The 23164-nt window shown below is 39.1% G+C and overlaps 1 protein-coding gene across 2 annotated transcripts in view; it reads left to right on the forward strand.

Annotated features, from left to right (window-relative positions):
* Positions 1-23164, forward strand: part of Vom2r38 (vomeronasal 2 receptor, 38) — a 63047-nt gene that overhangs the window by 18657 nt on the left and 21226 nt on the right. For both annotated transcript variants that reach the window (NM_001099476.1, XM_087555198.1), the window contains 2 exon segments: positions 940-1167; positions 2236-2359. In NM_001099476.1, the coding sequence (NP_001092946.1) occupies positions 940-1167; positions 2236-2359 (352 nt within the window).

Consider the following 23164-nt stretch of genomic DNA (forward strand, 5'->3'; position numbering starts at 1 on the left):
GTGAATAGGTGAGGTTAGCTTATCAAAGAGATATGAATTAGCTCAATCCATATACGTTGGTGCCTTTGTATCTTGGTTCAATGATTTATATTGTACATATACTGAGACTTTTGAAATTTAATTCAAATTGAAATTCAATTCAAGCATCTTTCATTTGTTGAGGATCTTTGATGGCTCCTTTAAAGGTGCTTCTTATCATGTAGGCTTCAATGAATTGAGGGTCAAGGGGCAACCACGAGGGTTCTTCGAGCTTTTCAAGAGGAGATAATGTGTCAGTGAGAAAGGAATGACTAAGGCATAGTTGTCAGGGAAATCACAAAACTTAGTCTAACTAGAAGTCCAGGTGGATCTTCATTTCTACAGGTTCCACAGAAGGAAGACAGCCTAATGATGTAGAGTCACTCACCAGTTCTCCTGGCCAGTTGGAGTTTTTCAAATATTTTTAAGTTTAACCAGTTCCAACTATAATGTTTGGGTTTGTTTAGGGGTAGATATGCAAGAAAATCCCTGGAGTCATGGTTTCATTTAGAAATGTCTAGATTTGTGCTTATCTATGCCTATCATGATCTCCAGGACACAAGGGAAATTTCAAAATAGGGTCAAATAAGAGAATTTCCTTAAAGAGCAGAAGGACTAGTAAGTTTATGACTTTCCTAAAGACTTAGACATAATTTTCTCTGAAAAAGACATAAAGAATCATAATGCAGAAAGTCTCCAAGAATGCTAGAGGCAGAGACCAAAACCTAAAAAGAAACAGAGTGAAAATGATCCAAGCATTTGGATTACCTTTGCTGGAATTGTGACATACAACTGTCCTAGCTTCATGACTTTCACCATTTCCATTGGACATGACTGTGTCAACTGAGATTTCTTGTAGTACTTTAAAAATGTTTTAGTATGTCATATAATTTTTAACCTGTGTTTTTGCATTTCTTTTAGCTTCTCCCTTTCTTAAAGACCACGATAAAAAAAAGTCATGTGAGAGGACACACAGTAATGGATGGGGGAAGAAACTTAAATACAAAGTATGACATTCTTAATTTCTGGAATTTTCCAAGTGGTCTTGGATTAAAGGTGAAAGTAGGAACCTATTCTCTAAGTGCTCACCAGGGTGTACATTTCTCTTTATGTGAAGAGATGATACAATGGCCTACAAAGTTTACAAAGGTGAGTTGTGACTTTTCTCACTTCTCTGACCTTTCATAAAACTAAGGTAATTCTCAAGATATGCTGATCATTAGACTCTCTCTCAATACTAATAAATATTTAACTACCATTAAGAATCTTCACATAAAGACTATTTTCTCTTTTACTTGCTAATGATCAATGGATATGTTTGTTTTCAAGTTTGTTAATGCCCACACATGTCTTAAAAAAGAATGTCTATTACTTACTGCCTCAGAACACTGAAAAATTCGTTTTGTCACCTAGATGAAGAAATTACAGTTATAAAGGTTGCATTTTATTTTCACAGCCTCTGAAAAGGCATAATAGTATGATATGTGCATGCGTGAGTGTGTGTGTGTGTGTGTGTGTGTGTGTGTGTTTGTGTGTGTGTGTCTGCAATGCTTGACTTTATTGCTACTTCATATAAATAGTCAACAAAAGCAACTAAGGGGAGGATGGTTTTTTTTTCCTGACTCTTTGAGCACACATTACATTGTGGGAAAAAATGTTTTAAAAGCCAAAGAAGGTGATAACTTGTTCATAGGTCAGAATCAGAGCAAAGTTAGACAAGTGGTTGCTCACTCCTATCACATTTTCATTCTGTGTGTGACAGTATCCAGTGAAATACTGACCACCATTTTGACGTGGTTCTTATCTCAGGTAAGTTCCCATATAAAACTATGCATGGAGATGCATAAGATTTTCTTCCACAATGAGTCCAAGACCTGTAAATTTGTCAGTCAATATTAAAAACCACTTTCAATATAAAAGATCCCCCTAGTAGCAAGTAAGCATAGATACAAGTTAAATATGAATGCATATCATAACTTTCTTGAGCAGTACTTTAATGACTTATTCTTATAAATATCTTCAGGAATTGGACCAAGGCTTAAACATATAGGCTATGTAGCCACAAAGCAGATAAAATTAGCAATATCAAAATCCATTAGCTTCAATTGTAAGGGAAAGCATTTGAAAATTAACTGCTCAGTTACACTCAGAAATTCTCTATTTACTCAAAATTCTCTATTTACCCAGTCATTTGCTAATAGATTTTATTTCCATCAGATTCCTCAGTCTGTGTGCAGTGAGAGCTGTAGGCCCGGATTCAGGAAAGCTGCCCAGGAAGGCAAGGCTGTCTGCTGCTTTAATTGTACTCCTTGTGCAGAAAATGAGATTTCCAATGAGACAGGTAAATACTGGCTTACAGAGACGTGTCCAACTTATCCACAGTAATCTGCTATACCTAAGCAAATGGGAAAAGACTGGAGATAAGAAGAGAATATCCCATATTCCTTTGCTAGAAATTTAAGCATTGCTACTAGTTTTATTTCCTTTTGAAATCAAACTCTCTAGACATTGAAATCATCCTTGACTTACATTGCTGATCCATTGCACATATTTATCCCTGAATACTCACCTTTCACACACATTAATGGCATTTTTTTTCATTTCACCATGGACACAGTGTTTTTAGAAAAAATTTCTTTATATTTTCAAACAATACACAGTCACATGTAGGATTCACTTAAAACTTGGATTCCCCATACCTTCCTCATCATTATTTCCTGTACGGGGGGTTGTTGTTGTTGTTGTTGTTGTTGTTGTTGTTGTTGATTTACACAGTAGGGAACTGAGCAGTTGGTCATTTCTCCAGTAGATATATTTATTCTCCATCATTGCTAAGTTTCTTTTGTTTTACTTATTTTATGTAAAACCTTTGACTCTATGTTATTGAATGTAGATTCTTCTCTCACACAATATTATCTGGATATATATCCCCTCCCTCCATTTCTTCCAGATACCTTCCCACCTCCTCTCTCATCCTGATCGATGCCTTATCTGTCTCTCATCATAACTGAACATGTTTCTATGAGATAACAATAAAATATAATAAAATAAAATATAATAGTATTTTTAAAAACATCATATCGAAGCTGTAGAAGAAAAGACAGTAGAAAAATAAAATCCAAGAGAGCACTCAAGAATTAGAAACTTGTTTAGGAGTCCCATAAAAGCACTAAACTGAAAGTTTTAGTATATATAAGAAGACCTAGTGCAGACCTGTTTTGGCCTTGTGATGCCTGCTGCAGCCTCTTTGTGTTCATATAAGCATTGCATATTTTTTATAGAAAGCATTGTTTTTCTGGTGTCCTCCTTCTCATCTGTATCCCCTACTCCTGATTCATCTTCTGTGGAGTTTTCTAAACTTTGAGAGGAAAGAATAGACTGAGAAGCACCTCACCTAGAGCTGCCTGTTGTATTCTCTCCCTAACCCCTCTCATCACAATGGATGCACGTCTGTATTCAAACCATTCTGCTGCAATAATAGAGAATGAAGCCTATCTGAATGACTGAATTATGCATTGATCTATGAGTATGGCAGAATACACTAGAAACCATAGCTTGATATCGGTAGTATTAGTTTTACCCAAGGATTTTGATCTATCTAGTTTCTGGTTCCTGGTTTGCTCAAATAGTGTCAGGAATGGGTTCCATGTCATGGAGTCAAATCAGACATTGGTGTGTTACTTCCTCAAGGTTTGTACTGCTGATATCCTAGCATAGCTTGTGGACAGGACTAAACTTAGGTTAAAATTTTTGTAATTGAAAGACTAATCACAGGATAAACCAGGACCCCCTGCATATATGTAGCTGAAGTGCACCTTGGTCTTCATGTGGGTCCTCCAACAACTGATGCAGGGGCTCTCCCACCACTCCATATTTGATGAGTTGTGCTTTGTTATTTTTAGCAATGAGACTTTGCTGTTAGTTTTTGCAGAACAACCTTGTCTGGCAACATCCTGGGTTTTTTTGTTTGTTTGTTTGTTTTGTTTTTTGTTCGTTTTGGGTTTTTTGTTTTGTTTTGTTTTGTTTTTTCTTTTTTGTTGGTTTTTTGGGGGGGTTGTTTTGTTTTGTTTTGTTTTTTGGGGGGGTAAGGGAGGGTGTGTGTGCAGAATCCAGTGCACCTTTTAAACCAAGAACTCATATTCATGAAACCTAATCCCAGTATTCATAGCTTCATTTCTTGACCAGAGATGGCCAGTGGGATTCTGTTTCCATCACTATATGGAAAATTCATTAGGATCACCTTCATACATTATAGGGTGTTTCCCTTGCATTAGGTTTCCATGTTGCTCCCTCAATGCCCTTTGTTTCTAGCTGTCCTTGTTTTCATTCCCTCCCTCAATTCCATCTCACCTCCCACCCACTACATGCTCATCCTATTTTCATCCTCTTTTGCTCAGTCCTCCCATAATTCTATTATTTCATGGAGATTTATGGGACCACCTAGTCCTTTCCTCTTTTCATAACCACTATAATATGTGTCTTTATTATAATCTATTTAACAACTAATATAAGGATATAAGCAAATACATATAATATTTATCTTTCTAGGATTGCCTTACTCAGTTTCATATTTGCTATTTCCTTATGTTTGTCTGGAAATTTCATGATATCATTTTTAACATCTAAGCATTAATACTCTGTTATGTAAATGTATCGTATGTTCTGTATTCATTCTTCTGTTGGAGAACATCTAGTTTGTTTCCAGTTTCTGGTTTTTGTAAGAAGAGAAAAAACAAACATGGTTATTCCAATGTCCTGGTGGTAGGATGAAGCATACTTTGGGTATATTCCCAAGAGCAGTAAGTTTGGATTTTGAGGTAGACTGACGCCCATTCTTCTACAGAAATGGCATATTGGTTTCCATATTTGCTGTACAAGTTTGCTCTTCCACCAACAATGGAAAAGTGTTCTCCTTACTCCACATCCTTGCCAGCATGAGCTACCACTTGTATGGTTGTTCTTAGGCATTCTGACAGGCATAAGATAGAATGGCAATGTAGTTTTCATTTACAGAATATACTTCTGATTTTTCATCCTTAAATTCCTTTCAATTCTTCCCCTTTCCAACCTATACAAATTCATACCCTTTCTTTTTCTCTCCCATTAGAATACAAAAGACATCTAATTCATAATGATAAAATAAAATATAAGAATAAATAAACCAGAGTATTATGAAACAAGCTAACTAAGTAAATAAAGACACAAAGAATAATTGTAAGAATCATATGCAGACATTGACATACATACACAGGCACACACACATACACACACACACACACACACATGCACACAAACATGCATATACCCACATACACACTCACATGCAAAGACAAATGCAAACACACATCTTTCATAATTGGACATCCCATGAAAACAAAATCAGAAACTGTAACATATACATGAAGACCTGTGAGGTTAAAAAATTGTCAAGACAAACAATTGTGAGATAGTAAAATATTTCATTTTCCCACTGAATTAATTTTGTATTCGTCATCAGGGACCATGTAACTGCATTATTGAATGTTAGTCGAATGATAAACTAGGGATATCTGTATGTGCTTGAGCTAGTGAAACTAAACACACTGAAGTAAAAGCACTGCTAGCTCCAGGATATTCACAATATAATTCTTGTATCAGAATGAATTCAGGGAAATTAAATCTTGTACAGAGTAAGTGAAGCCTGGGAACTAGATGAGAAGAATTAAGGTAGCATATGAGTTGGAAACAAAAAAAGGTAAATCAAGCATATATAACATGTAAGTCATTAATTAGGTTGTATATTTAGACACTGAAAATAATTACAAAAAAGTATTTCTTTAAAAAATTTTTATTTTTTATTCCCATTATTTACTATTTCATTTGAGAATCCTCTATTGAGAATTCTCTTTTTAGCTCTGTATCCCACTTTTTTTCATTAAAATCTTTTTATTATTATTATTTTACATCCTAACTGCAGTTTGTATCCCACTTTTTAATGGGTTTATTTCACTTGTTGGTATCTAATTTACTGAGTTCTTTGCAAATTTTGTATATTAGACCTCTGTCAAATGTACAGTTGGTGAAGATCTTTTCCCATTCTCCAGGCTACTGTTTTATCCTATTGATGGTGTGCTTACTCTAGCAAAAGCTTACATTTCAGGAGGTCAAATTTATCAACAGTTGATCTTAGTGCCTGTGCTATTGGTGTTCTGTTTAGGAAGCTTTCTCATGTGCCAATGAGTTCAAGGCAGTTCCTCATTTTATCTTCTAATGTGTTTAGTGTGTCAGATTTTATGATGAGATCTTTGATCCATTTGAACTTGAATTATGTGCAGAAATTTGCATTCTTCTACCTGTAGACATTCAGTTAGACCAGGACCATTTGTTGGATATGCTTCCCTTTTTCCATTGTTTAGTTTTTGCTTCTTTGACAAATATCAAATGTTCATAGATGTGAAGGTTTTCTTTTGAGTGTTTGTTTCTATTCCATTGATCATGTATTTGTTTTTATGCCAACACCATGCAGTTTTTATTACCATTGCTTTGTAGTATAGCTTGAAATCATGGATGAGATACTTCTAGAAGTTCTTTTCTTCTGCAATATTGTTTTAAATACCCTGAGTTTTTTTGGTTTTTTTTTTTTTGTTTGTCTTTTTTCACATGAAGTTGAGAGCTGCTCTTTCAAGGAATGTAAAGAATTGTTATGCAATTTTGGTGGGAATTGCATTGAATCTATAGATTGCTTTTAGCAAAATGTCTGCATTTACTAAGCTAATCCTCCTGATCCATGAGCAGGGGAGATCTTCCCATCTTTTGATATCTTCCTCAGCTTCTTTCTTTATCAGAAACCTAAATTTCTTATCATACAGGTGTTTCACTTGCTTGTATATAGTTACAGCAAGATATTTTACATTATTTGTGGCTACTGTAAAGGGTGTTGTTTCCCTAATATTTTCTTAGCCTAGGTACTGTTTGTTTAAAGAAGGCCACTGAATTTTTTGAATTAATTTCATTTAATCACTTTTGTAAAGGTGTTTTTCAGCTGAAGGTTTTCTCTGGCAGAATTTTTGGGATCATGTATGTATTTTATCATACCATTTGTGAAAAGTAATGCGATAACTTCTTCCATTCCCATTTGTATACCTTTCATCTTCTTTAGTTGTCTTATTGCTTTACCTAGAAATGCAAGTACTATATTGATTAGATAGGGAGACAGAGTACAACCCTGTCTTGTATCTGATTTTAGTTGTATATCATTAAGTTTCTCTCCATTAATTTAATCTTGGCTATTGGATTGCTGTATATTGTGTTTATTATCTTCAGGGATGCACCTTGTATCTTGGATTTCTCCAATAGTTGTAACATAAAGGGGTATCGGATTTGCCCAAGATTTTTTTCAGTATCTAGTGAGACCATGTGACTTTTTTCCTTTCAGTTTGTTTATATGGTAGAATACCTTGACAGATTTTGTATATTGAAGTTTCCCTGCATCTTTGTGATGAATCCTACTTCATGATGATGGATGAAGCTTTTGATGTCTTTTGGTATTCAGTCTTGTGAACTTTTTAATGAGTGTTTTGGTATCCATGTACATTAGACAAATTGCTCTGAAGTTCACATTCCTAGTTGAGTGTCATTTAGGTATTAGGGCTCATAAAATGAGTGTTCCTTCTGCTCTATTTAATGGACAAGTTTGAGGATTATTAGTATTAGCTCTTCTTTGAAAGTTTGGTAGAATCCTTTGCTAAAACCATCTGGTTGTGGGCTTTTTGGTTGGTATATTTTAATCAAAGCTCCTATTTTCTTAGAGGTTATAGGATTGTCTAATTGGTTTACCTGATCTTGATTTAGCTTTGGTAAGTGGTATCTATCTAGAAAATGGTCGAATTTGTGTAGTGTTTCAGATTTTGTGGAGTGAAGGCTTTTGGAGTAGGACTTAATAATTTTTTTAATTTCTTCAGTGTCTTACAATGACCAGTCTCAGCTTAGAGAAGGGTTCCTGAGAGAAGGGGTATCAGAGAGTAGCAAAAAGTATGACTTGAAGTCAAATCGTGAGTTCCAAGCTGATAGCCTATCTTCTGCTGGACATGGTTCCCTAGGAAGCTCTCTGTAGATAGCTCTTGGGTCTGTAGTTTGCTCGTGACAGCTCTCTCTCTCTCTCTCTCTCTCTCTCTCTCTCTCTCTCTCTCTGTCTCTGTGTCACTGCATCTCTATCTCTGTCTCTGTCTCTACCTCACTGAATCTCTGTCTCTGTCTGTCTCTGTCTCTGTCTCTGTCTCTCTGTCTCTCTGTCTCTCTGTCTCTCTCTCTCTCTCTCTCTCTCTCTGTGTGTGTGTGTGTGTGTGTGTGTGTGTGTGTGTGTGTGTGTGTCTCGCCAGCTTTCTGTTTGAGACAGCTCTCTCTTGCTATTAAAAATTTCTAAATGCTCTCTGGATAGCTCGTGGATTTTCTCACCAATGTCAGAAAAGCTTCTATAAAAACTGCATTGATTTTTAAATCAAGTTAGAAATCCTATTAGAAAAATTCTAAAAGTATTTCTTAAGTTTTCTGATTAAAACGAGAAACTAAGAAAACATTCTAATATATCCATGCTCAATCTTGAGACAACATCTTTTTTTTATTAATTTGAGTATTTCTTTTTTTTTTTTTTTTTTTTTTTTTTTTTTTTTTTTTTTTTTTTTTTACTTTTTTTTCCTTTTATTTTTTTTTTTTTATTAACTTGAGTATTTCTTATATACATTTCGAGTGTTATTCCCTTTCCCGGTTTCCGGGCAAACATCCCCCTCCCCCCTCCCCTTCCTTATGGGTGTCCCCCTCCCAGCCCTCCCCCCATTGCCACCCTCCCCCCATAGACTAGTTCACGGGGGGTTCAGTCTTAGCAGGACCCAGGGCTTCCCCTTCCACTGGTGCTCTTACTAGGATATTCATTGCTACCTATGGGGTCAGAGTCCAGGGTCAGTCCATGTATAGTCTTTAGGTAGTGGCTTAGTCCCTGGAAGCTCTGGTTGCTTGGCATTGTTGTACTTTTGGGGTCTCGAGCCCCTTCAAGCTCTTCCAGTTCTTTCTCTGATTCCTTCAATAGGGGACCTATTCTCAGTTCAGTGGTTTGCTGCTGGCATTCCCCTCTGTATTTGCTGTATTCTGGCTGTGTCTCTCAGGAGCGATCTACATCCGGCTCCTGTCGGTCTGCACTTCTTTGCTTCATCCATCTTGTCTAATTGGGTGGCTGTATATGTATGGGCCACGTGTGGGGCAGGCTCTGAATGGGTGTTCCTTCAGTCTCTGTTTTAATCTTTGCCTCTCCCTTCCCTGCCAAGGGTATTCTTTTTCCTCATTTAAAGAAGGAGTGAAGCATTCAGATTTTGATCATCCGTCTTGAGTTTCGTTTGTTCTAGGGATCTAGGGTAATTCAAGCATTTGGGCTAATAGCCACTTATCAATGAGTGCATACCATGTATGTCTTTCTGTGATTGGGTTAGCTCACTCAGGATGATATTTTCCAGTTCCAACCATTTGCCCACGAATTTCATAAACTCGTTGTTTTTGATAGCTGAGTAATATTCCATTGTGTAGATGTACCACATTTTCTGTATCCATTCCTCTGTTGAAGGGCATCTGGGTTCTTTCCATTTTCTGGCTATTATAAATAAGGCTGCGATGAACATAGTGGAGCACGTGTCTCTTTTATATGTTGAGGCATCTTTTGGGTATATGCCCAAGAGAGGTATAGCTGGATCCTCAGGCAGTTCAATGTCCAATTTTCTGAGGAACCTCCAGACTGATTTCCAGAATGGTTTTACTAGTCTGCAATCCCACCAACAATGGAGGAGTGTTCCTCTTTCTCCACATCCTCGCCAGCATCTGCTGTCACCTGAGTTTTTGATCTTAGCCAATCGCACTGGTGTGAGGTGAAATCTCAGGGTTGTTTTGATTTGCATTTCCCTTATGACTAAAGATGTTGAACATTTCTTTAGGTGTTTCTCAGCCATTCGGCATTCCTCAGCTGTGAATTCTTTGTTTAGCTCTGAACCCCATTTTTTAATAGGGTTATTTGTTTCCCTGCGGTCTAACTTCTTGAGTTCTTTGTATATTTTGGATATAAGGCCTCTATCTGTTGTATTGAGTATTTCTTATATACATTTCGAGTGTTATTCCCTTTCCCGGTTTCCGGGAAAATATACCCTTCCCCCTCCCCTTCTTTATGGGTGTTCCCCTCCCCATCCTCCCCCCCTTGTCGCCCTCACCCCAACAATCTAGTTCACTGGGGGTTCAGTCTTAGCAGGACCCAGGGCTTCCCCTTCCACTGGTGCTCTTACTAGGATATTCATTGCTACCTATGAGGTCAGAGTCCAGGGTCAGTCCATGTATAGTCTTTAGGTAGTGGCTTAGTCCCTGGAAGCTCTGGTTGCTTGGCATTCTTGTACATATGGGGTCTCGAGCCCCTTCAAGCTCTTCCAGTTCTTTCTCTGATTCCTTCAATGGGGGTCCTATTCTCAATTCAGTGGTTTGCTGCTGGCATACGCCTCTGTGTTTGCTGTATTCTGGCTGTGTCTCTCGGGAGAGATCAACATCCGGCTCCTGTCGGCCTACACTTCTTTGCTTCATCCATCTTGTCTAATTGGATGGCTGTATATGCATGGGCCACATGTGGGGCAGGCTCTGAATGGGTGTTCCTTCTGTGTCTGTTTTAATCTTTGCCTCTCTATTCCCTGCCAAGGGTATTCTTGTTCCCCTTTTAAAGAATGAGTGAAGCATTCACATTTTGATCATCCGTCTTGAGTTTCATTTGTTCTAGGCATCTAGGGTAATTCAAGCATTTGGGCTAATAGCCACTTATCAATGAGTGCATACCATGTGTGTTTTTCTGTGATTGGGTTACCTCACTCAGGATGATATTTTCCAGTTCCATCCATTTGCCTATGAATTTCATAAAGTCATTGTTTTTGATAGCTGAGTAATATTCCATTGTGTGGATATACCACATTTTCTGTATCCATTCCTCTGTTGAAGGGTATCTGGGTTCTTACCAGCTTCTGGCTATTATAAATAAGGCTGCTATGTACATAGTGGAGCATGTGTCTTTGTTATACATTGGGGCATCTTTTGGGTATATGACCAAGAGAGGTATAGCTGGGTCCTCAGGTAATTCAATGTCTGATTTTCTGAGAAACCTCCAGACTGATTTCCAAAATGGTTGTACCAGTCTGCAATCCCACCAACAGTGGAGGAGTGTTCCTCTTTCTCTACATCCTTGCCAGAATTTGCTGTCACCTGAGTTTTTGAACTTAGCCATTCTCACTGGTGTGAGGTGAAATCTCAGGGTTGTTTTGATTTGCATTTCCCTTATGACTAAAGATGTTGAACATTTCTTTAGGTGTTTCTCAGCCATTCGGCATTCCTCAGCTGTGAATTCTTTGTTTAGCTCTGAACCTCATTTTTTAATAGGGTTATTTGTCTACCTGCAGTCTAATTTCTTGAGTTCTTTGTATATTTTGGATATAAGGCCTCTATCTGTTGTAGGATTGGTAAAGATCTTTTCCCAAACTGTTGGTTGCCTAACAAGAGTGTCCTTTGCCTTACAGAAACTTAGCAGTTTTATGAGATCCCATTTGTTGATTCTTGATCTTAGACCATAAGCCATTGGTGTTTTGTTCAGGAAGTTTTCTCCAGTGCACATGTGTTCACGATGCTTCCCCACTTTTTCTTCTATTAGTTTGAGTGTATCTGGTTTGATGTGGAGGTCCTTGATCCACTTGGACTTAAGCTTTGTACAGGGTGATACGCAGGGATTGGTCTGCATTCTTCTAGAGGCTGACCTCCAGTTGAACCAGCACCATTTGTTGAAAATGCTATCTTTTTTCCATTGAATGGTTTTGCCTCCTTTGTCAAAAATCAAGTGACCATAGGTATGTGAGTTCATTTCTGGGTCTTCAATTCTATTCCATTGGCCTATATGTCTGTCCCTGTACCAATACCATGCAGTTTTTATCACTATTGCTCTGTAATACTGCTTGAGTTCAGGGATAGTGATTCCCCCAGAAGTCCTTTTATTGTTGAGAATAGTTCTAGCTATCCTGGGTTTTTTGTTATTCCAGATGAATTTGCAAATTGTTCTGTCTAAGTCTCTGAAGACTTGGATTGGTATTTTGATGGGGATTGCATTGAATCTGTAGATCAATTTTGGTAAAATGAAAGGCCAGTTTTTTATTTGCAAATCAATTCAGTCATTTATTCCAGGTTCCCTCTTCAGCATCCCACATATTAGCACTCACAAGACCTTAGCCCAGTGATTCAGGAAAAGGACAACAAGTTCACTTTTTATCATTGTAAAAGAATTGATAGGTCTGCCTGCCCTTGTAAACTAAGCTAGGTGGGATCTTGCCCTAGGATCACCAGTCCCTAAACCACTTTATCTCCTTTCTTAGTATCTTTTTTACAACCTGGCTCATAGTGCTTTTGCATCTGTTTTTCTAGGTCTGTGAGGCTCCTCGTACAATTCATATTGTATTCTTATATTTTGTGTAGTTGAGAAATCATATATTTTTGAACTAAAATTTTCAGAGTTTTTTTCCACAGCCTGATGGTCACAGGGTTCTACATTTTGTTGAGAAATTTTACATGTCCTTGCCTCCTAGCCTTGTACTATTTCTCTTTATTATAGAATCATTAACCTGGGCAGTGAGGATATTCTTCAAAGGAGGAGCAAGAAAATACGTATATTATTATACAAACAAGTCTTACACCCACATTAAACATTAAAACTCATGTACAGTCTGTGTACATGGTAGGAACCATGTCTTTGAATCCCTTACATGGCCCAGCACGACTCCACAAGTGTCTTTTGTTAGGTCTCCCTTCTCATTTTTGATATTGTTAATTTGGACACTTTCCTTTGCTTATTAGTTAGTTTGGATAAGAGTTTGCCTATTATGTTCATTTTCTCAAAGAACCAGTTCTTGGTTCCATTGATTTTTTTTGTATCATCCATTTTTATGTTTCTAATTGGTTCATTTCAGCCCTGTGTTTGTTAATTTTAGGACATATACTCTTCTTAGGTGTGTTTGCTTATTTGCTAGAACTTTCAGGTGTACTTTTAAATTGCTAGTATGAGAACTCCCCAATTTGTTTACAAAGGCACTCAGTGCTATAAACTTTCCTCTCAGCACTTATCATTGAGTAGAGAGTTGTTCACTTTCCATGATTATGTGGCCTTTCTGTTGCTTGTGTTGTCCTTAAAATTCCAGCTTTAATCCATAATGTCTAATAAGATACAAGGACTGATTTTCATTGTCTTGATTCTGTTTTGGCTTGATTTTTCACCACCTACATGGTAAATTTTGAAGAAGGTTCTATGAGATGTTAACAAAACTGTATTTTATTTTGTGTCTGGATGGAGGAGTCCGAAAATACATTTTAGATCCATTGTATTCACAACCTCACATAATTTCATTATTTCTCTGCTTAGTTTCTGTCTTGATGACCTGTCTTCTGGTGAGAGTGGGGTGTTGTTGTTTCCCACTATTAATGTATGAGTTTTGAGGTGTAGGTTAAGCTTTAGTAACATTTCATCTATGAATGTGTGTGCCATGGAGTTTGGGGCAGATTTGTTCAGAATTGGGCTGCCATTCTATTGCATTTTTTCTTTGATGAGTATGAACTGTACATGCTCAATCACTTTTGCTTAATTTTCGTTGAAAGCCTGTTTTATTAGATATTATAAACAAGTACTTCAGCTTGTTTCTTTGGTCTATTTCTTGAGAAATATGTTTTCAACACTTTACTGTCAATTAATGAATATCTTTGTTGCTAAGGTGTGTTTCTGGTATATATCAGAGTAAGAGATCCTATGTTCTCATCCATTCTGCTAGCCTGCATTTTTTATTGGGACTTGAGTCCACTTTTGTTGAGATATATTGATGACCCATGATCATTGATTCCTATTAATTGATGTTCCTGTTATTAATGTGTATGGATCCGTGGGTGCATATGTGTGTGTGTGTGTGTGTGTGTGTGTGTGTGCGCGCGCGCACACACACGTGCGTGTGTGTATTCATGTGTTCTTCACTGTCAATCAGTATGTAGGAATCTATCAACAGAGATCTGTGGGGGCCTAGCACAGATACAGCAATCAAGCAATTGTAATCTTCCAAGACATGAAGGAAGTCAGATTGAGGCAACCTCTACTCTATTCCAGGGCTCTTGATACTCTAGAAGAGCAAGACCCTGATATGCTCTGGGGCATACTGGCATTAGTGAGGGGGATAGCTGCTACTTGAGCAGGGAGCTTGACAATTTCTATTTGAGCTTGACTGTTACAGCTGTCCACAAGGCACAAAGCACTGAGATGCTGTTGCAGGGTGTGTTATTTAGGGGGTCCTGAGTTAGCAACAAGATCAGAGCTAATGGGCAGGAATTGACTCTAGTGGACCTGGGCAGCTTCCAGTGGCAAAAACTTCAGGAAAGAACTCTCTTCCCCCTGAAGTGTTACAATTAGATAGGAGTATTTTTTGGTTTTTTGTTTCTTTGTTTGTTTGTTTGTTTGTTTTGCTTTTGGTTTTTTTGTCATTGACAGAGAAAAAGCAGGAAGAAAGCATGGTCTTTTAAACCTGAGCGTGGGTTAATGCAGTCTCAAGCTTGCGTTGTTAAGAGGCAGACCTGTTTATAATAGGTTGTTGCCTGTGTTGTTTGCTTTTAGTGGAAAAGCCCTTTTTTCTCAAAGAGTTTATCAAAACACTATCGGATATCATCTCAGTCAAACTTGAAGACATTTATGTTGAAATAGTGTCTTTCATTGTAAATAATCAGACTGGGCAGGGAAAAGTGACAACTTTTTTTCATTTTGAGGCATGTTTAAGTTGGCAATATGGCTCTGTAGGAGAGAGATTTTATCTAAGGAGTATAGATATCATCTTTTTTTATTGTCTGAGTTTTTTTAAGTCTGATGTTGAATGAGTACCAGTTGGGTGGTTTAATTTAATTAGGCTTAATATTAATAAGGAATTGGGGGGGTTGGGGACTTTTGTTCTATATCAGGGTTTGAGTTATATGAGAAGTGGGGTTTGTTTCTATAAGGGAGTCACAAAAACTATAAAGTTGTTGTATGGTAGATAGTTGGGGATAGGGAGCTATGTATGGACTTTGGCAGTTTTTTTGTTTAAGTATTTAGTAGATCTTTGGCTTTTTTTTGGCTCAGGGAGGGGAAAGGGTAGATTCCTCTCTGTGATTAGTTAGAGGAAGGTAGAGTAAGGGGAGAGGTAAGTGGAAGTTTAGTAGCTTTTTTTTTATTATTTTTTTTTATTAACTTGAGTATTTCTTATATACATTTCAAGTGTTATTCCCTTTCCCGGTTTCCGGGCAAAAATCCCCCTCCCCCCTCCCCTTCCTTATGGGTGTCCCCCTCCCAACCCTCCCCCCATTGCCGCCCTCCCCCCATAGTCTAGTTCACTGGGGGTTCAGTCTTAGCAGGACCCAGGGCTTCCCCTTCCACTGGTGCTCTTACTAGGATATTCATTGCTACCTATGGGGTCAGAGTCCAGGGTCAGTCCATGTATAGTATTTAGGTAGTGGCTTAGTCCCTGGAAGCTCTGGTTGCTTGACATTGTTGTACTTTTGGGGTCTCGAGCCCCTTCAAGCTCTTCCAGTTCTTTCTCTGATTCCTTCAACGGGGGTCCTATTCTCAGTTCAGTGGTTTGCTGCTGGCATTCGCCTCTGTATTTGCTGCATTCTGGCTGTGTCTCTCAGGAGCGATCTACATCCGGCTCCTGTCGGTCTGCACTTCTTTGCTTCATCCATCTTGTCCAATTGGGTGGCTGTATATGTATGGGCCACCTGTGGGGCAGGCTCTGAATGGGTGTTCCTTCAGTCTCTGTTTTAATCTTTGCCTCTCCCTTCCCAGCCAAGGGTATTCTTTTTCCTCATTTAAAGAAGGCGTGAAGCATTCACATTTTGATCATCCGTCTTGAGTTTCGTTTGTTCTAGGGATCTAGGGTAATTCAAGCATTTAGGCTAATAGCCACTTATCAATGAGTGCATACCATGTATGTCTTTCTGTGATTGGGTTAGCTCACTCAGGATGATATTTTCCAGTTCCAACCATTTGCCTACGAATTTCATAAACTCGTTGTTTTTGATAGCTGAGTAATATTCCTGGAGTTGTTTTCTGAGGGATAAGGGGTCAGGGCTGGGTAGATGAATTTTATTTTTCTTGTTAGTTGGGTGAGGAGGTGTGAGATCTGAAATAGGGTAGGATAGACTTTAGGACATTGATCTTTGTCATCTGACTGAGGGGGTACAGGGGCTATGCTGCTATTAATCTGTCCTATTTTAGATGATCTAATGTATTGCTGAATTGTAGATAAGACTGACAAAAAATCAAGGGAGGGTTATTTTTCTTCTCAGATAACTCTGTTTCATATGACACAAGTTACTTGGGTCCATGAGTTAGGGATGTAAATATGTATGGAACTGTCTGAAAGAATTTTTCCCAAAATAAGAAGGTTTGGACCGGAAGTCCCACACCCGCGGATCCCGGCCCGCAGCAGCTCTCTGCTCCCAAACCCCGTGGGAGAGAGACCTCACCGCCTGATCAGGTGGGCACTCCTGAGGCTGCAGAGCGGAGGAGACCACCAACACTGCCCACCCCTGCCCACATCCCTGGCCCAGGGGGCAACTGTATAAGGCCTCTGGGTTCCCGTAGGGGAGGGCCCAGGAGTGGCAGGACCCCTGCGCCTGAGACACCGCTGGAGCCTGAAGGAAACGGACAGGATAGAAGAGCTGAACCTTCAGAGAGGCAGACACGCCTGGGAAACCAGAAGAGACTGCACTCTGTGCACATCCAGACGCCAGAGGAAAACACCAAACGTCATCTGGAACCCTGGTGCACGGAGGCTCCCGGAAAGAGCAGCGCAGATCTTCCTGGTTGCTGCCGCCACGGAGAGGACTTAGGCGGTACCCCGCGAGCAAACTTCAGCCTTGGAACCACAGGTAGGACCAACTTTTCCCCTGCAAGAAACCTGCCTGGTGAACTCAAGACACAGGCCCACAGGAACAGCTGAAGACCTGTAGAGAGGAAAAACTACACGCCCGAAAGCAGAACACTCTGTCCCTATAACTGGCTGAAAGAAAACAGGAAAACAGGTCTACACCACTCCTGACACACAGGCTTATAGAACAGTCTATCCGCTGTCAGAAATAGCAGAACAAAGTAACACTAGAGATAATCTGATGGCGAGAGGCAAGCGCAGGAACCCAAGCAACAGAAACCAAGACTACATGCCATCATTGGAGCCCAATTCTCCCACCAAAGCAAACACGGAATATCCAAACACACCAGAAAACCAAGATCTAGTTTCAAAATCATATTTAATCATGATGCTGGAGGACTTCAAGAAAGACATAAAGAACTCCCTTAGAGAACAAGTAGAAGCCTACAGAGAGGAATCTCAAAAATCCCTGAAAGAATTCCAGGAAAACACAATCAAACAGTTGAAGGAATTAAAAATGGAAATAGAAGCAATCAAGAAAGAACACATGGAAACAACCCTGGACATAGAAAATCAAAAGAAAAGACAAGGAGCTGTAGATACGAGCTTCACCAACAGAATACAAGAGATGGAAGAGAGAATCTCGGGAGCAGAAGATTCCATAGAAATCATTGACTCAACTGTCAAAGATAATGTAAAGCAGAAAAAGCTACTGGTCCAAAACATACAGGAAATCCAGGACTCAGTGAGAAGATGAAACCTAAGGATAATAGGTATAGAAGAGAGTGAAGACTCCCAGCTCAAAGGACCAGTAAATATCTTCAACAAAATCATAGAAGAAAACTTCCCTAACCTAAAAAAAAGAGATACCCATAGGCATACAAGAAGCCTACAGAACTCCAAATAGATTGGACCAGAAAAGAAACTCCTCCCATCACATAACTGTCAAAACACCAAACGCACAAAATAAAGAAAGAATATTAAAAGCAGTAAGGGAAAAAGGTCAAGTAACATATAAAGGCAGACCTATCAGAATCACACCAGACTTTTCGCCCGAAACTATGAAGGCCAGAAGATCCTGGACAGATGTCATACAGACCCTAAGAGAACACAAATGCCAGCCCAGGTTACTGTATCCTGCACAACTCTCAATTAACGTAGATGGAGAAACCAAGATATTCCATGACAAAACCAAATTTACACAATATCTTTCTACAAAACCAGCACTACAAAGGATAATAAAGGGTAAAGCCCAACATAAGGAGGCAAGCTATACCCTAGAAGAAGCAAGAAACTAATCATCTTGGCAACAAAACAAAGAGAAGAAAAGCACACAAACATAACCTCACATCCAAATATGAATATAACAGGAAGCAATAATCACTATTCCTTAATATCTCTCAACATCAATGGCCTCAACTCCCCAATAAAAAGACATAAATTAACAAACTGGATACGCAATGAGGACCCTGCATTTTGCTGCCTACAGGAAACACACCTCAGAGACAAAGACAGACACTACCTCAGATTGAAAGGCTGGAAAACAACTTTCCAAGCAAATGGTCAGAAGAAGCAAGCTGGAGTAGCCATTCTAATATCAAATAAAATCAATTTTCAATTAAAAGTCATCAAAAAAGATAAGGAAGGACACTTCATATTCATCAAAGGAAAAATCCACCAAGATGAACTCTCAATCCTCATCTTCGGTTGGTTTATATACAACTGTGCAATTTCTAGGCTTGAAAGTAAAATGATGCTATCTGGTGCTGGATAGAGGAGCCTTATTTTTTTATTATGGCAGCTTGCTATTTTTGTAACATGGTGATTTGGTTGAACACAATAAAGTACAGTAGTAACTGATCTCCCCTTCTTCCTGGATGAGTGAGGAGATGATTAAATGTTGGTGTCAGCATCCTTGAGCATATTCAGATGAGCTTCTGCTTCTGTTGAAAAGGATGCTGTGTTTGATTGTGGTCCGAAGCTTTGAAGCACTACGTGGCATCTCCTTCCTTGGAGGTCTCACTGTTTAAACATAACAGATTTGATAGCTTGTTGGTAAGGTGAGGTCCAGCTTGTCTCCACTAGGTCATCTTCATGTGAATCCGGTGGTTATACGGTTTTGTTCTAGGGATATTTCATTTTTTTAATAACGGTTTTAGCTGACATTCATGGAGAGAATGAATCCTTAGAACTGTGCCACTAGTGAAAGGAAATCCTGTCTAGAGTATGTTTCTTTACAAAGCTGTGTCACACCATCCTTTGGGCCCTCTGCTGGAAAAGTAGAATCAAGTCTCAAATAATGCCTTTTAAATTGTATCCTCTAGTATTATAGATGTAGGACACTACTGTATCATACCTCTGTGGATGTAAAATAGCTTGTACCTGCTTTATGATATGTAGTAGTGACCGTGCTTTATCAGAGCTGTTTTTAATGATGTTGTTCAGAATGTTTTCTTTCCAGATGATGATTGAGAAGCTAATTTTAGGGGCTGGGGATTTAGCTCAGTGGTAGAGCGCTTGCCTAGCAAGCGCAAGGCCCTGGGTTCGGTCCCCAGCTCCGAAAAAAAAAAAAAAAAAAAAAGAGAAGCTAATTTTAAAAAAAAATGGTGCCAGGTACCACAAGAGTAACAGAACTGTGCTGTTTTCTCAGGTTTTGTTTTTTTACTTTTTTTTTTAATGGAGTGTGCTGGATGTCTCTACAGTTTTGTTCAGATGACTGCAGAACCTGGAAAAGCTGTTGCTGCTGTTGATGCATAACACACTGCTATTATTGGTCTTTTTATATAAATATATATATATATATATATATGTATATAGAAGTGTTTTTCAGAGAGGAGGCTTGGAGGTCAGATCCAGTTTTATTTCCCGAAGTCCTGTGTCTACAGACTGGAGTCTTCAGCAATAGGGTCAAATTCTGGGAGGCACCTAAGGAAAATGGCAATAGTCTGTATTATTTGAGGAAGTCTTTGATTCTCTTGGCAACTTGGAAGAAGGTTCATGACAGGTTTGTTTTTTGTTTGTTTCTTTGTTTGTTTTTAGATATTATGGCTTTTGTGGGGATTATCATCCCAAGTAGCATAACTTCATCAAATATATGTTACATATTTTAAGTAAACAGAAGATAAGTTCCCCTATGCACTTTTGAACATTCTTCATGTTTTTTATCCCTCCTCTTTCTCCTTCCTGTCTATGTTCCTCTGACCCATTATTCCCTTCCTAGCCTCTTATCCTATTATCCGCCCTTTAGAGAGCCACCGCCCCTACCTGGTCACTCTTTATTTTCCTGGCTTTTGCAGCGACTCCAGCACATCTAAAGATCCACACCTATGAGCATGCAGCATTTGCTTTTCTGGGACCTGTAACAGTCAAAGCAGTGGTTTGACTAAACAGTGTATATTTGTTATATGATACAACTCCTGAACATTTCTCCAAAGGAAATAAAGTTAGCATATAAAAAGAAAAAAAATAAGAAGGTTTGGGTTCTGGCTATTTTTATTTTGTGGGCTTTTCATAGGGCATATATCTCCCTAATCTGGGGGTATTTTTATTTTATGACAAGTTACCATGACAGAAAAGGGGAAAATGTCTTGTCCATTGGAGTGATCCCTTGGCCTATTGTCTTGGGGGATCACTATTGATTTTACAGAGATTTAAAACATTAAGCCTTTCTATTGATTTAAGAACTGGCAGCCACCCTGTAGCTTTTAAGTGGTTCTTGTGTTACCAAGGTTTTCATTAGATAGAAAATCTTTGTCACCAAATATTATGGGCTGTTGGGTTTTATACAAGGGCTAAAGGGAACTTCAGCCAACACCATAGAGTAGCTCTGGTGTAGTGGCTATTCCTAGTTGTCAATTTGACTATCTCTGGAACTACAATTCAGAATTGGAAGGCTCACCTGTGATCCTGATTTTGAGGTTGGGAAATAAAGTTCTCTGACCAAGATCCTGGCATGGAGATCTTGAGGCATAGTGGCTATGAATACTAGGAGATTAAGGCAAGGATATCTCTGGGTTCAAGATCATCTGGGACAAAGCAAGTCCCAGATCCAGGGATGGTGGCACACACCTTTAATCTGGGCCACACTTTCTACTGGAGACCTACATAAGGACATTAGAAGAAGGAAAACTCCTCTTTTACTGCTTCCCTTATGGGACTGAGCAAGTGCTAGAACCTTGGATTTCCATTCACAGGTGCTGCTGACCATTGTTGGGAGTTGGACTACAGATTCTAAGTCATCAACAAATTCCCTTGCTATATAGAGACTACCCATGAGTTCTGTGACTTTAGGAAGCCCTTACTAATACACTCTGGCCAGAAGATTTTAGTTGTTCTTTTAGCTTTTGTAAATCTACATGATGAAACTGTGTCTCTATAGTTGGGATGGGAGAGGAGCACTCACCTTCCCATGGTATTGGTTTTAGAGTGTCTGCCATTCTAGCCCCATGTGATGGCCAATTGTCAGTCTATTCCAGGTCTATATATACTATCTGTGGGGGATCTGCCTGGCTAGTGTGATAAAAAAATTATACTCCCTGACTGGGAGGAGAGTCAGATGGAGGTAGCCAGTGCTCTCTTCTGAAGCTATTGCTACTCTAGAGCAGCAAAAGCCTACTACACAGCAGAATGGTTGTCATAAACAGGACCATCGCTGATTGTGTACCTCCACTCCTCTGACTGATGCCACTGCTCCAGAGTCAGAACTTGGGGCAAGAACGCTATTCCCCAGGGAGTGTTATAACTTTTATATGACAAAAATCTCTCAGATCAGCCTTGATAGAATAATTCTCACCTCGCTATTTCACTGGATAAGGTCTTATATATATTTTTGGGATGTGTTGGATTCTAACATTAGATGCCTTCTACTCACTTGGTCTGATATGTTAGAAATGCATAATCTACATGTAGAGGGGCTTGCAGCACTGCCCATGTGTGGCTGATTGTCAAGATCCTCTCCATAGGGTGTTGTGGTCACACAACAAAGGGCACAGTCAGAAACAGGTGAAACACCTACTGGCATGAAATTCCAGCACTCTAGGTTGGCATCTGTGACTTCTTAGCAGCTGTAAGACATTTCTCTCTTCATGCCTTTCTAATGTTCAGAGTCTCTGTTGAAGTTGAGAAGTCAGATGTAATTTGATAGCCCTTTGTATGTCACTTGGCATTTTTCCTTTATAGCTTTTACTATAATTTGTTCTGTAGATATTGTGTTTCAATTATTATCTGGTGGAAGGATTTCCTTTTCTGATCCAATCTAATAGGTATTGTGTAAGCATTTTGTATGATCACAGAGACCAGTTTCTTTATATTGGAGAAATTTTCTTTTATGATTTTCCTGAAAATATTTTGCAGTCTTTGGAGCTAGTACTCTTCAAATTTTTCTATTTCTATTTTCCTTAGGTTTGATCTTTCCTAGATGTTCTGTGTCAGGAGTTTTGTAGATTTTCTCAGCTTGTGTTTTTTATATTGATTCTCTTTTCATTTCAGGTCATAAACTGTTTTATTCATTTATGGCCCCTGTTCTATTTTTTATTGGATATTTTTTTATTTACATTTCAAGTGTTATTCCCTTTCCTGGTTCCCCAGACATAAGCCCCCTATCCCACCCCCTCTGCTTCTTCTATAAAGGTGTTCTTCTCCCTTCCTACTCCGCTCTCCTGTGTGACCTGAAGCCTCCGTGCCAGTTGCTTGGCACAGAAGAGTTGGTCCTAACTCTGCTTTCAGGTGTGTAGGCATTCCTTGCAACTAGATTTCAGCTCTCAGCCCATGCACATACCAGTAGGATCCTGTCCCAGACTGTGTCTAAGTCTGTGTAGAGGGCACAGATGTCACCATGTGGTTTCAGCTTGGGTCAGGAATGTGGGCAGAAAATAATTGTCTCCTCTGAGTGCTCAGGATTGCTGTGCTTCTGAGCATCCAGCTCTCTCACCCATGGGATTTGGGTGCAAGGAGTTGTGAGACTGGTTCAGTTTTATTCCGGTCTAGGCAGAGTCCAGCAGGTTTCTGCTGCTGACTGCTCCTATATTACTGTATCCAGAGGCCACTATGCTGGTTCCTCTTGGGCCAGGAATGTGAGCAGAAGTGGTGGCCTCCCCTGAGGTCTCAGAATTATCCTCACTTCTGGGAGTTCAGCTCTCTCCCCCATGGATTTGGGTACAGGTTGGTGTGGGACCAGTTCAGTTCAG

This window comes from Rattus norvegicus, chromosome 1 (genome assembly GCF_021556685.1).
Source record: "Rattus norvegicus strain SHRSP/BbbUtx chromosome 1, alternate assembly SHRSP_T2T, whole genome shotgun sequence".
Lineage (NCBI taxonomy): Eukaryota > Metazoa > Chordata > Mammalia > Rodentia > Muridae > Rattus > Rattus norvegicus.